This window comes from Poecilia formosa, unplaced genomic scaffold, assembly GCF_000485575.1.
Source record: "Poecilia formosa unplaced genomic scaffold, Poecilia_formosa-5.1.2 Scaffold285, whole genome shotgun sequence".
NCBI lineage: Eukaryota > Metazoa > Chordata > Actinopteri > Cyprinodontiformes > Poeciliidae > Poecilia > Poecilia formosa.
The window spans coordinates 51,907-65,209 of record NW_006800224.1 but is presented as its reverse complement, the minus strand read 5'-3'; the positions used below and the strand labels follow the sequence as shown (position 1 = coordinate 65,209).

The 13,303-nt window shown below is 40.6% G+C and overlaps 1 protein-coding gene across 1 annotated transcript in view; it reads right to left on the bottom strand.

Moving 5' to 3' along the window:
- Nucleotides 1-3,547: 3,547 nt before the first annotated feature.
- Nucleotides 3,548-13,303, bottom strand: part of LOC103151572 (zinc finger, SWIM-type containing 5) — a 39,544-nt gene continuing 29,788 nt past the window's right edge. The window contains exons 14-18 of the mRNA XM_016681549.1: nucleotides 13,091-13,226; nucleotides 12,093-12,250; nucleotides 10,998-11,161; nucleotides 9,686-9,767; nucleotides 3,548-8,662 (exon numbers count right to left, since the gene is read on the bottom strand). Of these exons, the coding sequence (XP_016537035.1) occupies nucleotides 7,800-8,662; nucleotides 9,686-9,767; nucleotides 10,998-11,161; nucleotides 12,093-12,250; nucleotides 13,091-13,226 (1,403 nt within the window). The 3' untranslated portion in view covers nucleotides 3,548-7,799. The remainder of the gene's footprint in view (nucleotides 8,663-9,685; nucleotides 9,768-10,997; nucleotides 11,162-12,092; nucleotides 12,251-13,090; nucleotides 13,227-13,303) is intronic.

Sequence of the window (13,303 nt, the reverse complement as noted above, 5' to 3'; positions counted from 1 at the left end):
CAGAGAATGAACAGGTGGATGTGTGCCTCCGTATATGTGTGTGTGTGTGTGTGTGTGTGGGTGTCTTTGAAGGAGGTCCAGGCTCCATCTCTCAGCAAATCAGCAGGCCTGAAAATCCAATCTGCCTAGAGAGACAGCAAGCTGTACATCATCTGTCATGGATGGACACTATCAGCGCTTTATCAGTGACCACCCCCTCCAAACACACACACATGCACACACACACACACACGCAGCATATCTTTCAATGACCACATGCATGAACGAACGTACACAGCCCACAGTGACAGAGACTGATAGGCATTATTAACTGTGGTGGTTGTGTGGAGGAGAGCAGTGGGGTGGGCAGACGCTGGGAGTGAAACTCTGGCTTCAGTATAAGCCGAGATGCTTAGCGCCGATTCACATCCTGACAGCCATGACTGGCCTTCTTGCCGACGACGCCTTCCTGTTCCCGGCAAGTCTGCCATGTTGCCGCAAACAACGGCTTGTCACCTGCAAGCCTGCAAATGGTTAGCAGCTCGAACGATAGTACCTAGCTGGGATTGCACTCGAGCGTTGGTGAAGTTGTGATGTCAGCGTTGCCATCGGTACAGGCACAAGAATTTACCGCTGTTCTATTCCTCTCCACCGTCTTCACCACTTGGAGAGTGTGCCCATGCAAGGCAGAAGATCAGTCATATGGAAAAACACAGATCAGACGCAACAGTGTGACCACTGGCAGGTGAAGCACTAGCATCATGGCGGATGTTGGTGGAATGTACTGGGAAGCAGGTGAGCGGTCCGTCCTCAGAGTTGATGTAGAGGCAGTAAAAAGGGACGAGGATACCGACCTGAACGGATCCAGACCGGGCTTCAAAGACGCCTTGAACTCCTGAGTCAAGAGTCAAGGTTCATTGAGGCTTTTGTGGATTGAACGGAATGGTCATGCGGTTTGATGGAGAGGAGAGGAGCTGCTGTCGCTAAAATTACTAAGGAAGATCATGTTGTTCCCAATAGAAAGATGTCAGAACACACGATGTGTCAAAGTTTGTGGCATATGGGAAAGCAGAGCTTCAGTCGGGATATCAAAGCCTCAATCAGTGAAGTTACACACAGTGGTAATGTCCAGGAATTTTACTGAGGCCAGAGTAGCTACACTTCATAATGAAGTTACTCAAGTAAAACATACAGAGTAGTAAAAATACTACCAAAAGTACATTCTTTTCAAAAAGGTTAGTCAAGTAAATGTAACTGGGTATAACTCAACTCTGACAAGGTAAAGAGAAATGGCTAAATAATTTAGCAGCATCAGTAATAGGCAGCTGCCTGCCACACCATGTAGATGTTATGAGTGTTTTGATCACAGCTAGACTCAATCAATTAAAAAAGGAATGTTGTGTATAATTTACTAGCGTGTGCAAACTATCAGCATGAAAGTCAAGCTAATAGTCGAGCAAATAGTCATTATTTGAAATATATTGAAGAACTGGTTGCGGTTTGTTAATGTTGGTGGCATTTTTTGCGGGTCGCATGACGTGTCTGGAGGAAGGGATTGCCACGGTGTTGAGCGCGAGTCCAAAAGTACACAAGAGCATGAGGGATGCTTCAGCAAAGGACAAAGAGAGGCTGCTGAAAACTCCCCAGTCTCTTGCTTTACGTAGTTTGCAGGTGTGTGTGTGAGAGAGAGAGAGAGAGAGAGAGAGAGAGAGTCCTTAGTGGTTTTGTCTGCACAAGCTGAAGGAGAGAGGTGGAGGCAGATTGGGGGAGAAAAAGATTGAGCACATAGCAATCAGTCCTCCATCTATCTGTCTGGATAATTAATATAAATCTGCTCATTTATCATCAGCCAATCAATCTAGATTTACAATCCAACACACAAGCACTCTTTGCACTTTTTGATAGCCTGATTGTCTGGTTAGATGGCTCTGCAGAAATCTGTAATGAATGAGAATGAAGCGGTGAAGGAGGGCATAGAGGAAAAATATTCTGATTAGAGACAAATGAGCGAGAGATTGATGGAGCTATATAAGGCGGCACAAGCTTCATTTATCACTAATTCTGGGATGGTTGGCAAAAATGCAAAGAGGAAACCGCCTGGGCCTACAAGCGAAATACATTTATATCAGAATTACTAATACTGGACTGATGGACAAAAACAGCCTGGACTCATCGGCTTTTAATAGGTGTGTAACTCATGATAAACTAAGTACAGATAGCAAAAAACAAAAGAAGAAAATAGCTGTGCGACATGCTTGTTGTCACTACTAGTCAGTGGCACCACCCTGTGTAAACTATAGGTTTAGGTAGAGCAGAAAGTCCAATTCTGAATGACTCAAAAACCAAAATGAAAGGTTTGGAGCGGCCTAGTCCAAGGTTCTGAAATCTGTGGCTCCTTTAAAATCAAGTAAGAATGGCTTTTAATTATGAAAGGTAACAAGATAGGGTTCTTTTAGCATATTTATATCATAAGATAGCATAAAATAGGAGGGGCACCAATGGCACAAGGCTTTCATCTACGCAGAGTTCAGCTACAGTGCAGTTCATTTACCTTTTATAAAAACTGTTAATAGAAATACAATTTATCTTAATTTCATTAGCATTCAAAATAAAACGGTTTTTTTTCTTCTTTTTCTTTTTTAGCTCTATATCATGTTATAATGTTAACCCATCATCAAAAACATACGTGAAGTGTTGCCTTGATTATTTCATGCATGTTTGAGAAATCCTTGAATCTCCCGTGGCAACCATTCAGCTGTGGAAAACGCCTGGTGGACCGAGCACCGCAGTTTCCGGGCTTCCATTTTCTCACAGCAGCCACTCCGCCCTCTCAGCTCCTTCAGACTAATCAGCAGCGATTAGAAACACCTGGTGGAGCTGCTAACCTCGTTATGCTAGCTGCTTCTCAGCGCAACGCAGGTGAAAACGTTGTTAAATGGCTAACAGAGGAGCCATGTTGTGACGACTTCCTGGAGGCGGAGTTTCAGAAAGAGACGGAGACCCAATTTCAATTCGTTAATTTCTTTTAAGACATATTTGATAAATACAGGATTTCTATAACAACTGAAGGTAACAGTTACTTGATTGTGCTATAAAATGGCACTATGTGGCTGGAAAATACATGCCGCCTGTTTAATTGAAGATTTTCCAAATACCTTCCTGTCTCATTAATAAGACAGCTTATATGCTGTTTAATAAGACATTTACACATTCCTAGGGTCAGTTTGGTGATCAGAACATGAACTACATCCAGGTGTAACTGCTGCATTTTAAATAATGTGACAATAGAACTGTAATAATTGCACAGAATGTTGTAATTCAGTTCTAACGCTCTGTTTCATAATACAAATAAAACTTTTATCTGCAGCCAAACTGAAAAAAATGTCAATATTATACCAAATGGATCAAACCCACTTTCACATCTAATCTGCCAAACATAGCAGCTAGCTTGACAGCTAAACCAAATTTTATTTTTTTTAAATAATTGTAAATAAATTCAGGCTAAATGCTTACTCTAGAATTAGAGGGGTTTTTTGCGCTCAGTTTCTTAACAAAATTCCAACCATTGTCATGTGTTTCACACTTTATTCATAGAAAAGCACTGAGATCTCAACACAAATCAATATAAAATGGTAGTAGCGTTACATAAATAGTAATAAAATCTTGCTTTATAGACAGTAGCTCAAGAAGTCGCACAAAAAAAAAGGTACAAAAAAAAAGTGATGATAAGCTATGATACTTCTGTGGCAACAAATACTGGAAATACCTTTTCAAAAATCAGTAGCACAAAGAGGCAACAAACACTTTCAATTATCCCTTAAGTTAAGAATGGATCTGAAACGAAAACAAAACGGGGAGGTGAACTATATCTCTACTAGCAAACAGTAATCTCCTACAAACAAAAAAAAAAGACGAGGGGGGGTAAAACTTAAACAGAACCCTCAGGAATTAAGTTTCGGGTTACGCAGTTGGTGAAGTGGTGTCGCCTGTGGACCCTTTTTCGAAAACCTGTTAACTTTACGATGTCGAAGCCTCACATCTTTTATTTTTGCATAAGCTGGCCGTGCGTGTGTGCGCTGCAGGACGGCGGAGGGGAAACGCCGTGACACACAGCTTCACATCCTAGATCGACAGAAGAGACATCCGACCGCATGGGGACAGAAACAAGTAAACGGCTGTAATGTAAAAAACAAAAACAAAAAAAACAAAGCCAACTCAGAGAGAATGCTTTTTTTTTTTGTTTTTTAAAATGATTTTATGAATAAAACAGGCCATCAGGTAATGTTGCCAACACAAATGTTTGTGTTATCCCGTCTCACTGCAGAGTAACCACGCAAGAAGACACCGAAGGCTTCGGTCTTGATAATAAAGGACAGAAATAAAGTAAAAAAAAAAACAAAACAAAACAAAGACGTACAAAAAAAAAAAGAACTTTGTACATTGATCGGTCAGAAAGGCATTTTCTACCATTGGTTAATTCTTTTTTTCCCTCCTTCGCCTCAAGCTCAAGAAGTTGCAGCAGATGCAACATCGACCCAATGCAAGCACTCTTCCTCTTTTCTCCCTCCTGTCCTCCTTCCTTCCTTATTCTTCTTCTTCTTTCTGATAGTGGTTCGGCCCACCAGGTCTCGCCCTCCACGCTTCCTCAATTTCATTCCTGGGTGAGACCCTCAAAGTGGTTCTGCATAGTCAGGTTTAGTACAAATCAGTTTACAAATGTATGCCTACCTCAATATTCCCAACTCTTAAAAAAAGCAAAAAAATAAAAAATAAAATAAAATAAACCCTGCTTTCTTTTTGGAAAGAAAGCAAGTTTTTGTCATTGCAAACGGAATAAAAATGAATTATTTTTTTTAGCAAAAAAAAGAACAAAAAAAAAAAAAGTACACAGGAGCACCTGAGAAATGCCTTGAAATTTTTGCTCTTACAAAAGAAACGGCGTCAAATTTTCCCCCACGCAGAACAGTTCAAGTACACCCCGCCGAAAAAAACAACCAAAAAAAATAAAACACATAACATACTCATTATAAATAATTAGAACTTTACAATTTTCTCAATTGACACTTTATTATTTACAATATCTTAAATGCTTAATGCTACTATTTTTTGTTTTTGTTTCTTTAAGTGATGTCCCTGAGAACTGAGTTTAGCCTTTTTTTTCTTTTTCTCTTTTCCCTCCTCAGTTTTTCCCCCCCATTCGTCTATCTGCAATTTTTCCTGATCTGAAAAAGGCGCAGTTATCATGACCGACTTACCCGGGTACAGTTCGTAAAAGTTTGCTCTCGTGGAATGTCGAAGCAGATAGGAAAAAATATATATATATCCCTCTGTTCCAGAACCCTTCTACTCATGTAGCCTCTTTTATTTAAATACAGTCTGGTTCTTATTCTGTGTGTCTGCCATTTCAAACTCACTCAGTGATTAGAAAAAAAGTTTAAAAATTAAAAAAAAAAGTCACAAAAGAATCAATAAATAAATGCTGAAGCAGGCAGGAACGTACTGAAGAGGTAACTGTGTGAAGTGCTTGTATATTTTAGTCTGATCAGTTAAAGACTTAAGCTCTTGTTTAGGCTGCCATCGGAAATGACATTTTGCCACCGGGTCAGACAGCAGACCGTGAAGAAGGTAACCAACCGTGCCGAGCCACGAGGTCTCCAATACTTACAATGAACGCACCAAGTTGCGACAAAATACAGTAATTTCCGTGTGGTTCACTGTGCATCTCTGAAACCTTTGGGGGGAAAAGGCCACTCGTCTTCACAGTAAAGAATGATACAAACCAGTAGTATTCACAGGAAGGTTCACAGTTTTTTCCATCACAAGAACAAAAAACTGAACACATTTTATGGTTATTTAGCCCTAATAATTTTACACAGCCATGTTCATTTTTCCATGTTTGATTTTAATCAAACATGGATGTGAAATGTGTCAAATCATAAGGTTAGGGAATTTTTTTTGAGCATATATATGCTATATTGGCCCTCTATCAAAAAGTAGATTTAATCTAGATTTAATTTTTAGGGGGGGTCAATTTTCAAAAATTAAGTTCTGACACTGGTGCGTTACATATTGTTAGCTAATGTACATGTAGCAAAAATATGCAAAAAAAAATTTTCTTAAAAAAAATGATCTTGGAGGAATCTTACTTTTGGATGTTCACTTGATACTTTAAAAAAAATCTTTTGAAAAACCAAAAGTAAAAAAAAAAAAAAAAAAGTACATTTTGTCAAGTAGCAAATTTTGGTGAGAAAATGTTTGGTGGGAAAACAGGTAGCATTAGAGACTTTTTAAATGCAGAATATAAGGGGTTATTTATTTATATTACTGTAATTACACAATAACTGTCAAACAATTTTGTTAACTAGCAAACAATTATTTCAAGTGGTTAAGGTAGGAGGGCTAACTAGAGGTAAAGGATTTAGCTAAATGCTACTGTTAGCATTAAAAAGATGCTAACGGTAGTAAGGTACTGTTAGCCTAATACCTTACTGTCCACTAAACGTGATGTAAATTTCCTCATTAGTCTGTGTGACTGATACCTGAGCATGGCGACAATACAACTGTCCTTCAAAGGGTGGCGCTAAACCAGTCAAGAACAGAAAAATTTGTTGACTTCTTCTTAAACAATAGTGTTTGAAAATTTAGCTGTTTTCAGTCACATTAATGCCCCCGTGAAACTATAGTGAAAACTGCATAACTACTTAAGCAGTTCTTCTTGGCAGCAAATTTTCAAAATATGCCCAGCGTTTAAACAACACAAGTGGGTAAAATTCTCAGTTTTAGCCAATGTTCTTGTGATGGAAAAGGGATTCAGGTGACAAACTGATTTACGACCAAATTCCAGGTCCAAAATTGTTGTCAAAGTTTCGCAACAAGACACAAAGATCGCCAGCTTAATGTCACCGAGTGATGAAACTAAAAGATATACCTGAATTAAATCGTTGACTGAATGTTGATGTTAGCGGTGACGCTTTACGCTTTTCAAAGCTTTGGCCACAAACAGCAGAGTTAGCAGTGAAGTGGCATCTCAGGACACGAGGAGCGCATTCACCTCATCAAACATGGCATCTTATGTCGCTAACAGGATGACACAAAGCATACAGTGTATACAAGAATATACTGATGTACACGCGAAGGCTAAACTAGGAACGAATGCAGCCAGAACGTCACCCTCAAAACATGCACTCTGTAAAGCGTCACCCTCACCATGCAGCAGGTGAAGGTATTTAAATGTTCAACTAGTGAGAACAGGTAGCCGTGTTATCCGTCCTCTCCGCTCTAAGAAGCCCTGAATGAAATGAGAGGCAATTCCTAACAGAGGAGTTAAAGCCGACAGTCGAGGTATGACCTTAACACTGTGCGTTTTCAACCACTGTGTGTTCTTTATGAAGTTCCCTTCACTTTGAGAAGCCAAATCTTCTTAACCTCTACAAAGACTACACACACGCCCAATCCAAAATGGCCGCAAGCCACCAGGAAGCAAACATTTCTTTTGCTATTATAATAACATTCTTTTAATGTTCTGATCATTTCAAAAATATTAATTGGTTGAGTTTGATTCCTTGTTACTTCTGCGACACTTTAGGTCCCGTCTTTTGAAGCAACGGTTAACGTAGAGCAAGTACAGCGAACACTTTTTGGTTCACATTCAAGAAACGAAACACAACGAAAACGTAAGACTTGGTCAAGAAATGGCTCAACATACAGAAGTAAAAATCCAAAAACAAAATAATAATAATAATAATAATTAAAAAAAAACTTAAATAAACCAATAAGTTTAACTACTTCCCAAAAAGAAGGTCTCTGAGGCAGGGATAAGGTCAGCCGAAGCGCTCCCTGACCAACATCATCAGTTTCTTTTTGCCCTTGTAGATCTGTTTCAGGTTGTCTATGAACTGGGCGAACTGAATATGGCCGTCCTGTGCCAAAAGGAAAGTTTCCCGTGCTTTGCTGAGGAACTCTATGAACTCCCCGTAGTGCCTCGGACTGATGTGCGTCAGTCGAGAGTGCGTGGTGTTGATGTACGCCGAGATGGTGGCGTCCAAAAGCTGTCGTAGCGGCGCCTTGTCCGTTGACATGAGCTTCCCAGAGTTCCTTCGCCCGGGGATGCCGGCCAGTCCCGGTGCCGTCATGGTGCACCGCCGCAAGATGTCGGACAGCACCGTGGCACAGTGCACGCTCTTCACCACCAGCGGGATGATGGCTGCGAGTTCGTTTTTCCCCAAGGAGTGGCTGAGTGCGCAGGCCCAGAGCACGTCGTTAATGGCCGGGTGCGTGTCCTGGTTGTAGGCGAGGTTGAGGTGAGTCATGGCGAGAGACGCCAGCTTGAACGACCGGAGCGGATACCCCCGGTGCTCCATGTAGCGTGCGATGGTGAACAGCTGCGAGTACGTCATGCCCGTGGAGGCGGCGTCGATCACAATCTGGTAGGCCGTCTCGAAGGCGATGTGGTCCTTCTCGCAGAGCGTCAGAGCCGACAGGGCGCAGTTCTGAGGGTCTTTCATGGCGCACTGCAGCGCCAGTGTCCTTGCGCAGCTGGCCAGCTCCTCCCGCTGCGGGTAGTCCAGGCTGAGGCGCAAGATGGTGTTGTGGGACATGACGGTGGCCGCCACGATGCTGGTGGCCTCTGTCGGCGTGAACAGAGTGTACCAGCTCTGCAAGATGCTCACTAATGCCCGCAGACCTGACGGGAGAGACAGATGGGATTGGACACTCAGTGCGTTGCCAGTTCTTCAAAGATGGCAAGGGAAGGAAAACAGACACAATGACTCGATCACCATCATTTAGTTTGAACTTTTATGCGGAATCCTTGCCACTGATAATTTTACTACCAGAATTATTTGCAAACGTCCAAATAAGAGCCTTTTGCCACGTGGTATTTATTTGCTGAAATTTTTAAATTTCATGGTTAAGACACACAAAAAACAAGCCAGATTTCGTCGTGGTCTCCCTCAGCATGTTATCAGCCTGGCGGGTCACCAGGTTTTTCTTGCGCCCCCACCAGGCTGAGCATTGTTTGTCGTCTTATTAGGTTGTTTATGTTTGCCTTGTTTGTATCGTTAACTCAAAAACACACTGGATGACTGCCTCAGCACTCTACCATCAGGCTTAGCAGGTTTTCTTGGGTAAAACTTTCATCCATTTTTGTAACATGCACAGTAAAGTAGTATAAATTTAACCCTTGTTTCCAGAATGGACAGACTGTAAATATCTTGTAAAACTTCTTGAGCATAAGAATTCAAGTTTTACACAGTTTGGGCAGGTTACTGGTTTCTCAGAGAGTCATCATTGCTAAAGCTGCCAGCTTTGTTTCACCCAATAAGACAGAGATTGTGTCAACTTATAACCATACTCTGCACTTTTTCAGTCGTGTTTCTTTATCATCGCTTCCCTCTAATCTTTTCATAGCACTTCTGGCAGTTTCTTTAAAATCTCTGCATAAATTTTTGTCAACCAGCAGAGTTACAGCTCTCTCTCCTGCACTATCATCAAATTATTAAATACCTTATGGAAAACTGATGTTTATCCCTCCGTGTGGTGAACTGAGCATATGTTTGATTATCTTTTTTTTTTCTTCTTTTTATTAAAGTCAAAGTCAGCCTTAAAGCTGAAAATCGAGACAGACCATAGGGACTGTAATTAGAGATGGAATCCTGTTTTTCTTGCTGCGTCTCAATGGGGTGTCAAAAAAAAAAGTGAAACATACCGACTTCAGTGGCGCATGTTACCAGCCAGCGGACCATCTCTCTCCTCCTCCAATTCAAAGTGGACAGTGTCATTCTCATCACCTGGAAAAACACACAAAAGGAGTAAGAACAAAGCTGGAAAATATGTAATAACTATTTTTAAAATCCACATCTTAAACCTTTGCTCTCAACTTTAAATAGTAAAATCCTTTATATTTAAGGTGAAAATTACAACACAATGAACAAGACGCGATGTAGTAAGTAAATAAATGAGTGTTAAACGTTTTAGTGACAGAAACACAAAATGCTTTTATGTTGATGTTTTCAGCCGAAATCGTCATGGTAACGCTGCAGCTAGTAAATGTCTGGCATAGGTTACCGTTATTTTCCAAAGCCATTAATATACCTTTTTATCCACTTTCTTTGCACATTTTTTGTGCCATTGACTTAAAAGACAGTTGTTGGAAAAACGAACTTTGCAACAGGAATTTTAGTTAAAAAAAAATGTTATTACTGAAAAGTCCACGTTGTTGAAGTTCCTTCAGATTTTCATGTTTTATTGTTTTCAACTGGTGAAGATATTCCTGCTTTTGAGTCAATCTGTGATTTTTAATATCTATGATTTGCAGGGGAGGGGAGTGATGGAGATATCAGCAGATCTGTGCAAAAAAATAAACCCTGCAATAATCCAAATAAAATTAACAAAAAGACACACACACACAAAAAAAATTGTTTAAAATTTTTTTTTGGCAAAAACAATTTCTTTTAAATCCTTATCAGGCATCAAAAGGGATGAGAAATTTTAAAAATGTATAAATATTTACTATATATGGTAACGAAAAATAAATTAAATATGAAAACATTTTGATTCGTAACACTACGGCACAAAAATAATGCTTCAATAATCAGTAGATTTAAACATATTTACAGGTTATTATTAAACATGCACTATAATTTTATTCATAGCAGCTTATGTGACACTGAGAAAAATAGCTCAACATCTCTGAGCTCAATATTTACTTTTTGCTGCTTCTTACGTCATTGAGGTTATTTTTAATTTCTCCATTGATTAATGTTTCAGCTGTAGAGCACATTTTTAATGCAGCAGGATGCTAATCTGTTGCGTTTCTCTGTGGAAAGGTTCCTCCATTGAGTGGGTTCTTCTCGTCAACAGCGTTGACTCTGTGTGGGATGCCAATTTGTAGGGTAGAGTTTTGACAGTCTGTTAAAAGGAAACTTGAGCTGCGGCAAAAGTTTCTGTGGTGAAACTGTGATAATTGCAGCCTCCCTTTCTCTCTCTCACACACCCACACACACACACACGTTCAGTACCTGCAGCCCCAACTCCAACGCCACATTGAGCAGGGTGATATCCGGCGGACTGTCTGCAGGCGTGGCGATCTTAAAGGCATCCTGGGCCAGTTTGAAGATGAGGGAAGAAGAGTGGATGTTTTTCTGAATGGCTTCCAGCACCGTCCGCAGTCTCAACATGTCTCCTTGTTGACAAGTGGGGAAAAAAAGAGGAAGAGGAGGAGAAGATATTAACAACTGGTTTGCTTTAGTAAAACCTTTTCTGCTGCCAAAGGAGAAAACCGAGATTCAGATTTGAAATGTTTCTGTGACCAAAGAAAACTTCCTCGTTTGAAGGATCCCAACATGTCCGCCCAAAGGAGGAACTTGATATTGTTGCTGCAGCCACAATTACAGGGCAAGATGTATGTTTGTTAGACATTGTAATATTGGTAACAAGTATTGAGTATGGTTAAAAACATTCGCCAAGTGTTGGTTATGTAAAGGAATAAAAAGTTTGTAATCGTGGGACTTTCCAGACACTAGAAAACAAATATGGTTTGGAAAACTTTGACTTTCTTTGTTTTTTCTTTTTAAATCCCTTCAGGCCAGTTGTCATATAAATAGTTCTTAAGTGCTTATCATACAAAAATAGGCTTAAGGGTAATTTCCAGAACCTAAAAACAAACGGTCAGCACTGCAGACATCACACACAAATGAAAGACAGAGAGAATCTGCGGACAAAATCTTGTACTTTAAAATGGAGAACATCAAGTCGGACGCTGTAATTCGGGCTGGGGCAGAGAGGAAGTCGGACATCTTCATATTTGTCGTTCTTGCCCCAGAGCTTCAACATCAAGAAGAAATTGGGATATAAGTTGTGATAAATTTACAATTTAATGGGGGAGAGCTCAATTAGCGGCTCGTCCCACTTTGTCAAACGTGATTAATAAAATAAAACACCTGCTTGGAAGATTAATCTCGTAACGGCCAGAAAAGCCGTTATGAGAACAATAGCTGAGGAGAGAAGTTTCTGCGACTACATTTGAGGGGATTTTATATAATAACAAAATGGCCTGCTGTTGTGCTTCGGCTGGTTTTGTTTCTAATGATCTCTCTTTTTTTCTTTTATATTACCTTTAGCAGCAGTTAGCATGGTGGAGGCGAGCTCACACTGCTGCGACTCCAGGTGGCCGAGAGTGAACCAGCGCGGGTATCTGCTGGGAACGATGGAGATGCCGTGGTGAGGGTGGCCCACGTCCCCGGAGCCCGCCGACGACTCCAGGACAGGAAGCCTGGGCGACGAGCAGAGAACGCGCTACTAATGTGGAACACACTTCATGGAGACGACAGGTTAAAACATGGAGCCGTGCCGGGTCACTGGTTTAAAAAGCTAAATCTAAAAGCGCGGAGGCTTTCCCCGTTCTACGATTTAAAGTTTGCTCATTTAGATGCCACAGAAAGTGTCAGAGAGAATATTCATATGGAGCTTCCCCTCCTCCGCCTATTGCTGCCAGGGTTCGCACACTTTTCCGCACAGTAAAATTCGAGCACTTTTTCAAGGTTTTCCGGCACCACACGTTGGAAATTGAAAATAAATAAATAAATAAATAAACAAACAAAAAACAATACAAATGAAGTAAAGAAGATAGTTTCAATTCAGAATTATTCTGACATCATTTATTACTTTTAATAATGTCTTCTGATTGTTTTCTCCATAGCAGGGACAGTGAAATTTTGTGTTTACATCTGATCAAAATACCAATTTATAAAAAAAAAATTCCCAGAATTTCATAAACTTTGCTTAATGTATAAAATATAATATGTTATATTTTCAGGACTACGTCTACAATATTCATTTTTTTATTTCCATTACACAGATCAAAACTGTGAGGTTTGACTATCAGGCACATTCAAGGACTTTACACAGAAATCCAGCGCTTTCCAAATCTGGAAAATGCCTAATTCAAGTTCAAGGATTCTCAAGGATTTCAAGAAATGTATTTGAAAATCTTGCGTAAATACATTCTGGTTATCCCTTGAGAATCATTTACCCCCACATTTAAACATAGGAGTTGCATCTTTCTTTTTTTTTTTTCTTTTTTTTTTTCACGTGGCCCTGAAGAATCTCTCACCTCATGGCGCGGAGAGCCACCTTGTACGCCAGGTCTGCGTCGTGCGGCAGCAGAGCCGAGAAGAGGTATTTGGCGAAGGTGTGCATGGGAACGCTCTCTCTGTGGATGACTTCTCCGAGGCCGCTGAACGGACCGGCTGAAACCGAGACGGAAAAAAAAACGGGTCACGTTTCGTCGAACCCGTGCGCGACGCGGAAACGAGCGGCGGGTAGC